This window comes from Acanthopagrus latus, chromosome 8, assembly GCF_904848185.1.
Source record: "Acanthopagrus latus isolate v.2019 chromosome 8, fAcaLat1.1, whole genome shotgun sequence".
Taxonomy (NCBI): domain Eukaryota; kingdom Metazoa; phylum Chordata; class Actinopteri; order Spariformes; family Sparidae; genus Acanthopagrus; species Acanthopagrus latus.
This window is the reverse complement of record NC_051046.1, coordinates 13,925,608-13,941,219: the sequence shown is the minus strand read 5'-3', so window position 1 is coordinate 13,941,219 and position 15,612 is coordinate 13,925,608. Positions and strand designations below refer to the sequence as shown.

At 41.7% G+C, this 15,612-nt stretch overlaps 1 protein-coding gene across 1 annotated transcript; it reads left to right on the top strand.

Moving 5' to 3' along the window:
• Positions 1-1,432: 1,432 nt before the first annotated feature.
• Positions 1,433-13,361, top strand: dhtkd1 (dehydrogenase E1 and transketolase domain containing 1). Its single transcript, XM_037107976.1, has 17 exons — positions 1,433-1,758; positions 2,036-2,188; positions 3,375-3,586; positions 3,675-3,869; positions 4,043-4,312; positions 4,819-4,990; positions 5,099-5,297; positions 5,594-5,906; positions 6,000-6,084; positions 6,186-6,325; positions 6,414-6,564; positions 6,672-6,778; positions 8,253-8,417; positions 8,505-8,587; positions 8,756-8,922; positions 12,249-12,334; positions 12,420-13,361. The coding sequence occupies exons 1-17, from the start codon at positions 1,587-1,589 to the stop codon at positions 12,519-12,521; spliced, it is 2,772 nt and encodes a 923-aa protein (XP_036963871.1). The 5' UTR covers positions 1,433-1,586; the 3' UTR covers positions 12,522-13,361.
• Positions 13,362-15,612: the final 2,251 nt, after the last annotated feature.

The window sequence follows — 15,612 nt, the reverse complement described above, 5'->3', positions numbered from 1 at the left end:
GTGGACAAGAAAATACAAGAAATCATGTTGACTACTGTACAACTATGACTGATAATCTTCACAGTATGTGGCAGCATTAAAAGATGCCAGAGAATTCTGGGTCAGCATTTGATTAAAAAAAAAAAAACAAAAAAACACACACACACACACAAAAACCCCATAATATTTCTTTGTGAAAAAATCTCATGAAAAACTATAAAATGTGTTTACAGCATGGGTAAATTCACATAAGCACAGAAGGATTTTAAATTAATTTTACAGTTTAAGTGCACTGTCTGCGGAGGTAGTGAATAATGATATTGGATATTGGGTAAAAACATGCTGTAATTTGTCAAAGATATTCTGAAATAGAAATAAAACGTCAGAGCTGGAGTTAACATTTGAGCCTCAGGTCTCAGCTGTGTGAACTCGGGCTGTTAAAAACAATACTGACAAAACAGAAGTTAATGCTGTTCTCAGGAAAAAGGAAAAAACAAAGCTTGTATTGTATCACAGGCAAATCAAAACAGCACAAGGCAAACTAGTTATAATTGCTTAAATTGTGTGTTATATTTGCGTATCTTAGAAGTCATTCCTTTAAATTCAGTTTTGTGGAATTGTCTTGGTTCACACATTACGGTCAAAAAAGTAAGAAAACTAGTCAAAGCTCTCAGATGTTATACTATTTCTTTTGTCAGTACAGATGAATTTTTGGAAAATATCCTTTTTTCAGAATATCTTAGTATTTGGTATGTTACTTTTTGCTTTTAAAACTGCACCGTGCTGCAAAATAGAAGTATTTTGACTGGTGTCCTCAGACTTTTTGACCACACTGTATTTAGTTTAGAAATAAGCACTACAGGTGTCTAAATTATATGTTTTGCCACCACAAACATGTTAAGACACATTGACATAGTGACCATGGTGATTCTCCGGGAGGGACGAACAGAATTCCTAAGAAAAAAAAAGAACAAAAAAAATTCCATCATTAGTTGTTTTAATGATTATGGTTTCCAGCACATTGTCCAAAATCTTTGCATAGGTGAGATCTGGTTACGGTGTTGGCAAATGTTTCACATAATTTCTCTCTCCACGTGTATGTACAAATTTAGTAGTTGAGCACTGAATAACTAGACGGAGCTGTATAGACCTGTATAAGAAAGGGTACATTTCTCAACAAAACTGCTATACGTGGTTTAAAAATTGCTTTAAAAAGTTTTAAAATTGCTATCCGGAATTTACAAGGTGCACCCGAAGGCATCGTATATCTCGCTGCTTGACACTTGTTGCGCTACGTCACGACGGCTACTTCACCGACTTCGAACGTTTTAAGATCGCTTAAACATCACGTTTCGTTGCTTCTAAATGTATCAGAGTGTACTAATAAAATAGAAAACCTTGTATTTAATCCATCTGAGACAAAAGTGAATGAAACTGACGTCCTGGTGGCAGCTGCTGTTGTGAAACGGGTGCAGGACCCCAGCCAATGAGCTTCGGATCCGGCGTCTCCTCCCATAACGTCCCTCTCTCGGCAGTATGGCCGCCGTCCTGTAGCCGTCGGTGCTGTGTGCCTTTCCAAGATTAAAGCTTTAGCTTCGGTTTAAAACATGTCGGCCGTCCTCTTCCTGAAGAAGTCTCTGAGCAGGCTGCCGCCCTGCGTCGCTCGGCAGGTCGTCGGCTGCGGTTATCACACCGAGAGAGGTGTGTACGGGTACCGACCCAAACAGCCGGACAGCCAGCACAAGTTACAGAGCGACCGCATCGCGGCTCTAAATCAAGGTCAGTACGGGTTAATTAACTGTGTCTGTAATTAAACATCACACGGCAAGAAGGCGAGCAGTCACTGACATGTCTCAATAACCCCACTGACTCAGACATTGGTTTAAATCTTTGTTCATAGTCCCAGTGTTTGTTTTACAATTGTGTACAAATATGACTCCCCATCGAAAAGGAGGTGGACTTCGTTGCCACCGCACTGGTTAATATTGAAGCTGTGGTGTGGTTTAGGCAGGTCAGCTCAGCTCATTCTGACTGTTGTTTTGCCCTGCACTCATAGATCATGGACTTGCTCGTCTGGTGGAGGCTTACAGAACACATGGACACAAGGCTGCTAAAATTAACCCATTACTGCCCCAGAAGCCTGTGGCTGACAGTGTCCCGGAGATAGACATGCTGAGCGGCACCATCACAGGACAGCTCAAAACCCCAGGTAAGAGGATGGAAGGATAGAAGGATGCAGGAGGAGGGCGTCCTCACCTGTGGGGATAATGACTTCGACCAGGGGCGTAGGAAGCATTCAAAATGTGGATGGGACGATCAAACAAGGTTCCCCCCTAGAAAGTTTTTAAAATGTAATATGCTCTGGTTCCTTTGCACAGGCAGATTGAAACTTTTATCTGCATAAATTAGTACGAGGGGAATTAGGTTTACATTTGCATCCTGATGATATAAAGAGCTGACGCTTCCGGTGCACCTCATGGGACGTAACTTCAGAAAGACTTTGTATGGAAGTGAATGGAGAGAGAAAAATAATGTTTTAATTGAATTGAATTTAGCCACAAATCACTTTATGATGTTTTTCAGTTTGAAATATAGTTTTCCAATTCAAGAAAGTCCCATTTTGTGTTAGCTGAGGTCAAATACTATTTAGTTTAGTCGTTATTTGAAAGAGTACTTTAACGGTTCTATAATGTTTGAGTTACCGGTTTTGGTGACTGTTCATGAGAAGATGTCACCAATGCGACTGCTGGGCTGTGTAGTTTTTATAATTACTTAATCTCACAGTCTTATATTTCATTAGTTTTATGACAAACTACAACTCTGTAAGGGTTGGAAAATAATCTTTTAAATGGACAAACATCACCTGTGTGATTCATGACACAGTTCAAACAGGACTGAAAAATGATTTGTCTTTCTTTATTCACACCTCTACAAAGTTTTCTGACATAAGGTCCCATGGTGTCCACCGGAAGTGGCGTCACTCCGGCACTCTGTCAAAAGTAAAGACATTTATTTGTTGACTAAATTATAATAGCTTTGTGGCACAGGCCCCTGATATGTAGCTAATTGTTTTTGACTAAAAACTGGAGGCCTATTTGCTACATTTCAAAAAGCAATTTCATGCTGATTCTCTCTGTTTAAACCCAGCAGATAAAGATTAGGCTACACCAAAGTTACTATTATTCTACTATTTGCAGAATACAATTTGATTGATGGCTGCATAGGATTGTTTCTGGACATCTGTGATCCAGACATTTACCACAACTCAAGAGCCTTGTATGTCCAAAAGTCTTTTTTTGTCAAAGAGCTATAAAAGAATCAGTGGGAGTGATGACCGTTGAGTAAAACACCTCACTAGTTTGTATTGTCACTGCTCAGTTAATGTGCTTCTGCAGGTCTACGACACTTTGGTAAAGCAGAGGCCTCGGTGGAAGAGGTTCGGGCCTACCTGGAAGAAGCCTACTGTGGCCACCTGTCTGTGGAGACCGGCCATTTGAGCAGCCTGGAGGAGAGGGAGTGGTTCGCCGACCGCTTTGAGGAACTCAAGAAGAAGAGTTTCTCCACGGAGGAGAGGAGGCAGCTGGCCAAGATCATGCTCGAGTCTCAGGTAGGTCCAGGAAGAGATAAGAAGATCTGCCGAAATATTTGATGTGGTTTTAATTGTTATGCCACGTATTCTCTCTCACAACCTGTAGGAATTTGACCACTTTCTGGCCACCAAGTTTGCCACTGTGAAGCGTTATGGAGGAGAGGGAGCAGAGAGCATGATGGGCTGCTTCCACGAGCTTTTCTGCCAGTTGGCCCACAGCGGGGTCACTGACGTTGTCATTGGCATGCCGCACAGAGGCCGACTCAACCTCCTGACAGGCCTGCTGAAGTTCCCACCCGAGGTTAATTAGCCCCACACAGTCAGATTTAACGAGACGTACGCTTTTGTTCATTGTTTATTTAGCACGACTGTAATCTGCAGCACGAGTCAATAGAAAGTCAGCCAGCTGCCACAAAGCAAACAAGCTTAAGATAACGTTAAACAACACTGTCCCTTCATGTTCGTTCTCTGCAGCTTATGTTCCGTAAGATGCGCGGCCTCAGCGAGTTTCCCGACACCTCGCCAGCCATCGGCGACGTCCTCTCTCACCTCACCTCCTCGGTGGAGTTGGAATTCGGAGCTGGACACCCTATTCACGTGACCATGCTGCCCAACCCGTCTCACCTGGAAGCGATTAACCCCGTCGCTCAGGGCAAAACCAGAGCCAGGCAGCAGCTCAGGAAGGAAGGAGACTATTCACCTGAAGACAGCGCTCAGCCGGGGGACCAGGTCGTCTGTCTGCAGGTACCAGTTCACACATACAGCCGAGAAGTTTCCCTGAAGAGTAGCATTATACTTCCCTTTTGGATGGTATCACAGTTATTCAACTGTAAATTATACCAACTAACTACCTTATTTATTTAAGAGCCAGTGTGACTAAGATAAATGATTGCAGCAAGCAGAACCTCCTTTAATGTTCATATAGTTATCTGACTAATGTGTCTAGACAAACATCTAACTGTGAACCTGTCCTTTAACCTTTGTGTACTTGCAAACAAGCTAACTGACTCACAGTCAAAACCAGTGTGGATGTTTAAGGTGCTTTGTATTGGAGTTGGAGCTGTGGACCTCTTACATGTGTTGTCTGAAAGCCCTCTGCCTCCTGCCTCTTGACCTTCACCTCCATACTTTTAGATTTTGCAGTCAGTTTGGTGACACAATGTCTGAACTTATATTAATGTGAAACAGGAAGTTGAGATCGTTATCCAACCTTCAGCAGCGATGCCAAATCTCTGCTCTTTTCTCCACAGGTCCATGGTGACGGCTCCTTCACTGGCCAGGGGATTGTTCCAGAAACGTTGACCCTTTCAAACCTCCCTCACTACAGAGTCGGTGGGAGCATCCACCTCATTGTGAACAACCAAGTGGGCTACACCACTCCGTCAGAGAGAGGGAGATCATCTTTGTACTGCAGTGATGTTGGTCCGTTAAACTCAAAAAGCGCACTGGCAGAATCAAAATAATTTGATTCCTTGACACATCATGTATTCTGTATTAATCAAAAGACTAATACTCACATTTGTTTCACAGGTAAGATGGTGAACTGTGCTGTGATCCATGTGAATGGAGATCATGCGGAGGAGGTGCTGCGGGCCACTCGGCTGGCAGTCGAGTACCAGCGGATCTTCAGGAAAGACGTCATCCTGGACCTGATCTGCTACCGTCAGTGGGGCCACAACGAGCTGGACGAGCCTTTCTTCACCAACCCAGCCATGTACAAAATCATCCGGTCAGTTAACTTACCCTGTGTATCGCAACACAATTTCATATTTCCAATTAATGGATTAGTTGTCTATAAAATGTCTGAAAATGGTGTAAAAAGTGGATCATTATTTCCCAAAGCCCAAGATAATGTCTTCTAATGTTTGTGTCCACAGCCCAAAGACATTTAATTTACTTTCATAAAGAAACAAGAAAATATTCACATTACAGAAGCGGAAATTAGAAGATTTAACACCTTTTAATCAATTATTCTATTATCAAAGTAATTAGTATAAAAGTTGACATATTGTTGCATCCTCACAGATCCCGCAAAAGCGTCCCTGACTACTACTCGGACGAGCTGATCTCTGAGGGTCTGATGACCGAAGCAGAGCGTGACGAGATCAAGTCCAAATACTACGGCATGCTCAACGACAAGCTGGCCAACATGACCCTGTACAGCCCTCCACCCACCAACCTGCAGGGCCGCTGGGGGGATCTGGTGGAGCCTTCGGCCAAAGTCAGCACCTGGGACACGGGTGTCCCCGTTCCTCTGCTGCAGTTTGTCGGAGCAAAATCTGTGGACATCCCAGAGCAAATCCAGCTGCACAGCCACCTTGGAAAGACCCACGTACAGGTATGACTATCGTCTCTGTTGCATCTGTTGTATCATCTTTTCTTCGAGCGAAAGCAGCTTGATGATGATTTTGTTCCTCCTTTGTGAACTCAGGCTCGGTTAAGCAAGTTGGAAGAGGGGACCAAGCTGGACTGGTCCACAGCAGAGGCCTTGGCGTTCGGCTCTCTCCTCGCCCAAGGTCAGCATTAAGCAGAAAACATACCAGATCAAAGTCAGGAATCTTTTGATTTTGATGCTGTCAAGAAATGGATTTGTAGATTCAAATAAATGTTATTACAGGCTTCAATATTCGAATCAGTGGACAGGATGTGGGAAGAGGCACGTTCAGTCAGAGACACGCCATGGTGGTGTGTCAAGAAACTAACGACATGTACATCCCTCTGAACCACATCAGCCCTCAGCAGACAGGTTTCCTGGAGGTAAAATCATTATTAACCACATGAAACATTAGTGTGATGATATCGTCCTCCTTTCATGTGGCTCATTGTGATGTCTCTGTGCGTTTAGGTGTGTAACAGCCCGCTGTCTGAGGAGGCGGTTCTCGGATTTGAATATGGCATGAGTATCGCACAGCCGAAGCTGCTTCCCATCTGGGAGGCTCAGTTTGGGGATTTCTTCAACGGAGCGCAGATCATCTTTGATACCTTCCTCTCTGGAGGTAAATGTTTGACTCCTGGGGCTTTCAACAGATTCACTATTACGCTCATTACCGTTTATTTTTGGGACAATCTTCACACATCAGATGTGAAACTTCTGTGTCCCCAGGTGAAGCCAAGTGGCTGCTACAGAACGGGATGGTGATCCTGCTGCCTCACGGCTACGACGGAGCTGGACCTGAACACTCATCCTGCCATATGGAGCGTTTCCTCCAGGTTGGTGGGACTGTCGAGCCATATTCACATCAAACAATACCAGTTTATGATATAATGGAAATAATGCTCATGTCAACTTTCCGTTTTAAATTTTAACTAGGAAATTAAGATTTTTTTTCTGTCGTGCTGGTGAAAGCCGAGGCAGGAAGCATTTAGTTGTTAGGCTGTCCGATGACACGTACATACATTTAACTTAACTGGGACATCATAATGTTCGTAAAAAACCCTTTTCTGGCTGTTATTCAACCCTATGACCCAGAGACAGTCCTCTTTTGCCATGAACTACATGACTGAGATGACTTGACTACATGAGTCCTGCAAATTCATTTTCCGTTGCTCAATGATAAACCAAATACACCTTTGAAGTTTTAATGGAGGTTTAATGTTTCACCTTAGTCAGTGCAGAGGTTACTTTATCCCTCGTGTCTGTTTCTAAGTCTGAGGTTTATAATACAACTGATAAGATTTTTAGATTTGACCAGTGGTCTTGGGTTCCCTGGTCATTGTCGGTACAACTTTTACATTGTGTTTATGTGCACTGACCCAACTTTTTTGTCCACTCGACAAATGGCTCACGAATGTTAAAATTTTTACCAGCCACTCTACAGATTACCTTCTGGTTTTTTTTTTTTTTTTGGCTGCTGAGTGTAACATATTTACCAGCCACTTGCACGTTTTACCAGCATTTCACTAGTTGCTGGTGCGAATCTTCATCCCTGATCTTAGATGTTAAGTAATGAACTAAGAGTCATATTTATAGCAAAAACTTTTTGGGACATTTGCACATCACAGTTTGGTTAGAATTAAGAAAAACATTTTTAGTACAGAGGACCCTAATGCAGCACAGAGGACAGTACTCAAAGGTTGTTAACAATTTAAATCAGTAACAAATCAATAAAGATAATCTTTCTAAATTTCAGCAGATAGATTGACTGTCTCTGAAAAAATGACAAGGTCCTCAGTGTCATTAGAGTTGTAGATGGTTGTTTTCCATCCAGTTCGTCACAGCTAACAGATAATTGTGCTTCAATTTTACCCTTGAAAGCTGTACAGACACAGCTGTTCCTGTTATGGTCCACTTGATAGTGTTTGCAATTTTTGAAAGGTGTTTTTTAATTAAAATGTAGTGAGGCTTGTTACTAGAGGTACTGTTTAGTCATGCACTGAGTAGATAAAAAAAAAGCAGTAGGGGCATGGTTTTTAGTTCCCAGCCTGTCATTCCTACTTTGCTGATTCTGAACTTTTCACAGACCTGTTTGACAATGTCAATACACACCTGTTTTTTTTTTGTGGAGTATCATTTCTGTCTCTGGACGTCAGGACGTTTGCATTTTATTCTGTTACAGAGAATCCAGATTTAAGTTTGGATTTAAATATGTGTGCTCCACCAGCAGCTTTCCAGTTACTTGCATGTTTTGTTAGTTAGTTAACTGAAGTGTAAATGATTATGGACTCGTCCTCTTTTGTCTCTCAGATGTGCGACAGTAAAGAGGAAGGTGTGGACGGAGACAATGTGAACATGGCTGTGGTCAACCCCACCACTCCTGCTCAGTACTTCCACCTGCTGAGGAGACAGATGATCCGTAACTTCCGCAAACCTCTCATTGTGGTCGGACCTAAGACTCTGCTGAGGTTTTCTGTAAGCAAAGAATTTATTTAACAGTTCAAACTCTTTTTCACAGATGTTTCCATGAAAGGGGCTGAATAATGTTTGTTCTTTTCGAAGGGTGCTGTTTCCAGTCTGGCTGAACTGGCACCAGGAACATCTTTCAGACCAGTGTTGGGTGATACTTCAGTCTCTGCACAAAGGTACGGAAGACACATTCAGTATTTTTTCAATTAGAATTGGAAAAAATGATTTGAATTGTTTAATTGGTGTTGGTATCAGTCTTGATGAAACCATACCTGTGGAGGGCACTTCAGAAACAGTCCCTATGTCGCCTATACATCAAACCTTTTCTGTCTTATTCCTTGCAGTGTCCAGAAGGTGGTGCTGTGCTCCGGGAAGCATTACTATGCCCTGCTGAAGCAGAGGGAGACGGCAGCAGCCAACCAGAGCACAGCACTGATCCGTGTGGAGGAGCTGTGTCCATTCCCACTGGAGGCTCTGCAGCAGGAGCTCAAGAAATACCCCAATGCTAAAGGTATGTGTGATGATGGCAGGCACCCCGACTGATAGTCCAGCCATGGAAAAATAGAAAAGTTATTCTTTTTATGCTTTTATTTCACTTTTATTTTGCAGCACATTTGCACAAGTTTAATCTCTATTTTACTTGCATTTGCTGACACTGTGTAACATCAGTTTTCAGAAGTAAAGCAACTGTTTTTCAGGTGCCACATTTTAAATGTTGTTCAGAGTTGATTTACCCACTTGCTGCGTGCGTTACACAATAACGAATACACATCCGCAGCTCATTTAGATAAAGTAAAAGATGCTTTGGTTGCTGTGCATGAACATCAACGTTTAAATGTCAATATAGCTGATCTCAAAGCAAAGCAGTTAACTGCTGATAAACATATTACGATCTGCGATGAGTTTTTTTTTTTTTTTTACAAGAGAACAACAGATGTTAAAGAAGAAATACAAGTCTAAATCACAGACATGCTGATTTGCATGGGACTGATGTTACTGTTAGACCTCTGTGTGCAATGAAATATGGCAGGTAATATGCAGTGAAATCCTTAATTTACAAATTACGAACATAGCAATTTCGCACTGGAATGAAATCACATACGTTCCCTACAACTATTACAAATAACTAAAGTTCCCCAGGTTATACTGCTCCTGTGCCAGTGGGGCCTATGAGGGATTTGTTTCAGGTATTGGTTTCACCATAATGACAAGTGCCTATATCGGATTCCAAGAGACCAAAGGTGTTATTAATGGTTTTAAGATGCTGTTTTATTATCTTTATTTTTTACACTAAAATGACTTGCACAATAAACTAGAAAGTATATTTGACAGTCACACATTTAGTATTTTCAGATCTGTTTTTTTTTGTGTGTGTGTCCACTGTTCCTCTTTGGTCACTCTTTGCTCTCCCTGTGTTCTGCATATGTCATGATTTTTTGGGGCATTTCCCTGTGCTACATTACATAACACTGCAGTCTTTGTGACCGGTGCACAAAGGCGGCTCATCGAGTAAAGATGCACTGAAGCAACATTAAAAGCTAAAGAACATGAATACCACATACAGATAAAACAACAACAGTAGAGTACATTTTATGTGTCAGTTACAGACAAACAAATAAAGCGTACTGATTTGAGAGTTTAGAACAGCTTCAAATCTGCCAGAAGTCTGTTCTAGATATGAATGTAGTGCAGAGAAACGAAAAGCTCTCCAGGGTTTGTTCTGATCATTTTAACTTCAGCTTAACATTTTGGGTAAAAATAAAAAGGAAGACATCCCAGTAGTGTAGTGCACTTAGGTTTGCTGGGAGATGAATCCACAAATCCTTGCTATATCTTCAAGGTGACACTCATTTTGTAATTGTCCTGATGTCTTCTCAGATAGCTCTTAATTTGTTGTTCCTCTGTTAAAGGGAGGAAACTGAGCACCTTTGACCTTTAAGTGATTTCAGTTCTGTCATTGTTGGCAAAAAATTTTGTCCTCAATGTTCATAGATTCAGAGAAACAATCGCAAAAGCAGCTACACAAGTGAGTCATAGTGAGTTGAAAGCCTTTCAGCAGCACGTGGCAACTTCAATAGAAGTTTGACAGTTACCGCTTTTATCAGTGAGTCCTCGAGACGACATGAGAAAAGAAACTCCAAACTCTGGTGCATCAGAGACAAACAAAAATGCAAAGTATGAGCATCACTGTTCCCTATTCGCCATTCACATATCGTATTATGTGTTTCTGTAAATTCATCCACCCCCTGGAGCTGGATGTCGAACCAGACTGTGAATGTGATGTATGTAAGACTTACAAAGAATGAGGAACTGGTGGCTAACGGTGTCAACATCCTTCTCTTCACAAATCAATCTTATGTGTTTGTGGGTTGTAGGCAGCACACAGAGATGATTTATACTTTTGATGAACTGCATCACAGTTATGGCACAATAGAAGAGGAGAAATAAACCTTACTTTTTATACAAGCCTGATTCAGAGAAAGTTGAGATGCTGAAATATAACAGAATGTGACAATTTGCTAATCCCTTTTGACATATATTCAATTGAAATTGAACAGTACAAAGACTGATTGTGATGCCAGCAATGTATTTCAAACTGGTTTGGACAGGGGCAAGAAAAGACTGGGAACTTTGTGGTAAACAAGTTCATTGGTAACAGGAGATGGTCTCATGATTGGGTAAGAAAGAGCATTCTGGAAAGGCTCAGTGTTTCACAAGCAGGAATGGGGCGAGGTTCACCACTTTGTGAAACACATGATTGTATTAAGGGTATTACTACACCTACCTTTGTCGGTGAACGCGGCTTTTTATGTATCCACAGCGTCACCTCATGCTTTGCTGGAATCGGGGTTGTTCCTCAAGTGATCTTTCAAAAGTCAAATGTGTTCCAGCAGTTTACTTTTCATGTAATCTGTATCATCTAGGAGACCCGAGTTTCCAATACAGATCTTGTTATCACAGTTTGAAGTCAACCAGTGATGAATTTGTTGACAAGTCAACGTGAGGGTTTACCAATGCTTTCGCCAGAATACATGTTGGCTAAGTAGCTGTTAATGTGAGACCGAATGTTTCTCTGTGTTGCAACGTTATGTTTGTTTAGTGGCATATCACTGTGCCTATGCTTTGGTTAGGCTTGGGCACAAAAACCACTTTGTTTGGGTCAAGGAAACATCGTAGTTTGGCTTGAAATTCCATGTTTTGGTCGCCATGAAATGTCCACAGACAGAGTGGGGTCCTCTTCCACGGAGTCACCATGTTGCATCGTCATGTTCCTACAGGTGCCCAGAGCGGATAAACCTAACACTGGCTCTAGAGAAAAGCTCAGCACTACATGTCACTAAATTCTTCACACTGGTCCAAAACTATTCAAATAGAAGACTAAAATCTGTAGTATCCATGTATGAGAAGCTTGAATCTTTATCAGAAAAATATTCTTTTTACATATTTGAGTAAAAGTAACTTAAATGATATTTTTTCTACTGCTTATCATCAAGCTATTATATTCTCGCCACTCTTTTTTTTAAATGTATAATCCTTGTTTAGACAAAGTGGAGTGTACTGCTCAAACAAATGTCACTGCTATTCTGCCAGAGGTTTTCCTACTTCTGGAACAAAACCTGAAAGTTAAGGTTTCACTTCAGTTCTCTCACCTTCTCAAACACACAGAAGCAAATCCAGTTTCAGCTCGATCTAGTCAAAGAGCAGGAAAGACGGGAAGTTTAACAAAAGAGGTCCCTAAACTACATGAAGTCACATGAGTGGTGTAAAAAAAAAACACATTTTGTATCATGTCTTCTTCCCCTTTTGATTGAATAAAACTTCTTAAACCTCCCACAGAGTTTATCTGGAGTCAGGAGGAGCCTCAGAACATGGGGCCCTGGACATTTGTAGCTCCGAGGTTTGAGAAGCAGCTTGCCTGCAAGGTAAGCAGAGTTTCTGTAAATACCAAATGCTTCTGAACTGAATTGTCAGCGTCAGACACCGAGCTGTCTCCTCTGTCTTTCTCAGCTCCGGTTGGTGAGCCGACCTGCTCTGCCCGCCCCTGCTGTTGGTATCGGGACCCTCCACCAGCAGCAACAAGAGGCCATCCTCACCGCCACCTTCTCTTAAGCCTCAACAAGACTGGGAACCAATATAACCAGCTCACAGGCATCGGTACTACACTACATATCGAATCTGCAGTGGTCTTACCACCATGTGCAGAGCTGCTGCACAGCAGATTCACGGGACCTTTAAGACAATGTGGATTGTGTTGTTAAAGAAAAAAAATGGGTCAATAATATAAAGAATAGAAGGAGGGAAGTGTTTATTTGTACTCTAGTCAGATTTTAATTATTTTGTTTATGGTTTGACGACAAAGCCTGAATTGTTTCCCCCTCTTTCTCAATTACTTTGCCTGTATTATTAATGTGTTTTCAGCACTACAGCAAGACAAAAAGATCTGAATCGAGGCCTTAGAGACCATGTTTACAATGTGTTTGTCGTATAGAAGCACTTTTAGCTTTATGACCGTCATACTTGTCATACTGTTTCTTACCTGTCAAACCTGTACGGGCTCCACGTTTCAGGAATCTTAACTTCGGCCTGCATGGGTTGTTTTCGTACGGCTCAGAAAACTAATATCAGTATCACATTGTCGGTTATGTCTGAGCATTAACCTTTTCATATTTATGAATTTTAAAGAACTGGATCCTTTGACTGGACTACTGAACAAACAAAGAGAGTTGTCACCATTTTCACGGTTATATGTTCATCAAAGATTGAGTTCGATATAAATGGATGAATCATGGTATGAATCAAGTGTTGGCTGTGATCATTATTATTTAATTCTGGTTTGAACTAAGACTTGAACTAAAAATAAAGGAACTGAAGGGCTAATGTAAATAAACCAAATCAGAATATTCAAATGGAAATATTTTCGAATAAATCTATTTTCATGTTTATGCATCATGTTTCTTCTGATCTCGTGCTTGTGTAAAAGGTGACCTAATGAACAGTAATTTAATGTGATAAAAGGTTCTTTTAAGTATTTATGTTGATGCTTTGCTTAATGATCATCTTGAGAGAGATTCCAGATGTAGTTTAGCGCCTGTTGCTCTACATCAGCTCTGTCTAAGTGCTGAATCAAGTGAAATCACTTCAGATCTAACACGGCTCCCTCTGGAGCCACAAAAGGCTTTTACAAGCACACAACCGTCTTGACATACGCAGTAGTGTGAACAGATCCTGCATCCAAATTCTTCATTTGTGCACTTCATTCTTTTTCTCCATAGTGTAATTTGAATTAGCTCTGTTTCTTAAAATGGTTCCTGTCAAGATTCTCAGAACCTTGTTGCCATCCAGTAAATCCTGCTGGCTCACATTTTCAACAGTTTTGAGTAAAACCATTGCAATGAAGGGTGTGTCATCAACTGAGGGACTTGCACAATGCATAAGGCACCATGGAATAAAGCACACCCAAATCCATTTGCAATTCAGATCAAGGAAAACCTGCTATTTTTTGGTGCCAGGTGGAAACCAACTCTTCAGATTTCCGAAGCAGTTAAATTGTGGTTGAAATTCTTCCTTTGAACAGTTCGAATTAGAATGCAATTGATTAACTTGAACAAAAAAGTTTAACACCTTCTGGATGCAGTCTGATGAGGGACATGATCGTCTGCTCTTTCTGTCTGGTGCATTTTTGATGATGAATATGAAACACAACAGGACAGTTTTGTACCACTACTGATATGCAAGTGGAGGTGATAACTGAGCACTGAGACGACATCTGTGTGTAAATTCATGCTACCAGCGTGGGACAGGAGTGTGGCGGTCTGATGGCGTTCAGTCTGACAACTGAACAGATCCTTCAATCATCAAATAAAAGAGAAACACCCCACACTTCAACCCACGAAGCAAAGTTACCAGATTGAACAACAATGTGGTAGCAGGTGGCGAATGTGGCAACTTACATGAGGAAAAAAAATGACTGAATTCAAACCATGGAAAAGTCGCTGTCATCCTACCCGTCCTGCCGATTCTTTGTCTTTGACTTATGTAGAAAAAAAAAATCACAAATGATGAGGGAAGGTTGATGGGAAGGTCAGAGGCCTCCCATACTTCCCCCTGGAATAACACATTCCTCTCTGTGGGTGAGAGCGGGACAGGGTCAGCTATTTACTGATGGTGATAATGTAATTAAAACGTGTATTTGTCACTTTCCATGACGCGTGGTGGGTCAGGATCTCAATCACAACACATCACAACAGCATCCATATGATTATAAACAGTCGGCAGAGACATTTTTAGATTCACAGGTGGGAACTGTCCGTGTTACAATGTCTACTATCACGTCTCTTTTGGTTTCACAACGCCGGCACGCTGTGTGAATCGACACAGTGGAGTGACGTTATGTCGGCACTGCTCCGTTCAGTGTGAACAAACACACAAAGGCGAGCCTTCGTTGCAGCCATGGTGCATGTTAATTTAGCTGTTTAAGTGAAACTCTTGCCAAAATGCAACCTAGGCTTTTTTTGTGACTGTATATGAGTCAAACGTTCATGTGAAATCATAATTACGAGGAACGAGGCACTTTTAAGATCGACCGTATTTTCGTTTTCGGCTCAAACTCAATATCAATGGGAGTGCATGGGGCACTTTTACGCTAGCATTAAAATTGCTATTTTTTGACACAAAGAAGACTCGACACAACATGAACCTTTGCTGGTAGTATCACCAGGGTCTCTACACAGCTCAACTGAACCACATACACTCTAGTCTACCCAGACGCGTCGATCCCCGAGTAAGTCTGGTCTGCCATGACGACGGCTAGAAAAAGAAGCTGCTGCTAACATGAGCAGTTCAGAAACGTTTTTTTTAGCAAACTCTATGTACACAGTGTTCTCAATGCTTGTGTTCATGTGTAGAGACCCTGGTGATACTTCGAGCGAAGTTTCATGTTGTGTCGAGCCTTCTTGGTGTTTTAGAAATAGCGTGCTAGCGTAAAAGTGCACTCCCATTGAAAATGAGTTTGAGCCAAAAAATATGGTAAATCTTAAATCTTTTGGCGAGAGTGCCACTTTAAATAGTAAAACAGTCGAAACATCGAGCTAGGACTCAACTTAGCCTCATGTACAGCAGGTGACCCTTGGCCCCCCTCCAAGAGGGGGGCCAAGGGTCACCTGCTGTGCACGAGGCCCCCTTGCGTCCTAGCTTCGCCCCT

Excerpts from the sequence above, each read along its gene's own strand:
- dhtkd1 (XM_037107976.1), top strand. The coding sequence starts at position 1,587 with ATGTCGGCCGTCCTCTTCCTGAAGAAGTCTCTGAGCAGGCTGCCGCCC. Across the intron at positions 3,870-4,042 it reads TGCTGAAGTTCCCACCCGAG|CTTATGTTCCGTAAGATGCG; the intron begins GTTAATTAGCCC and ends CGTTCTCTGCAG. Across the intron at positions 4,313-4,818 it reads ACCAGGTCGTCTGTCTGCAG|GTCCATGGTGACGGCTCCTT; the intron begins GTACCAGTTCAC and ends TTTTCTCCACAG.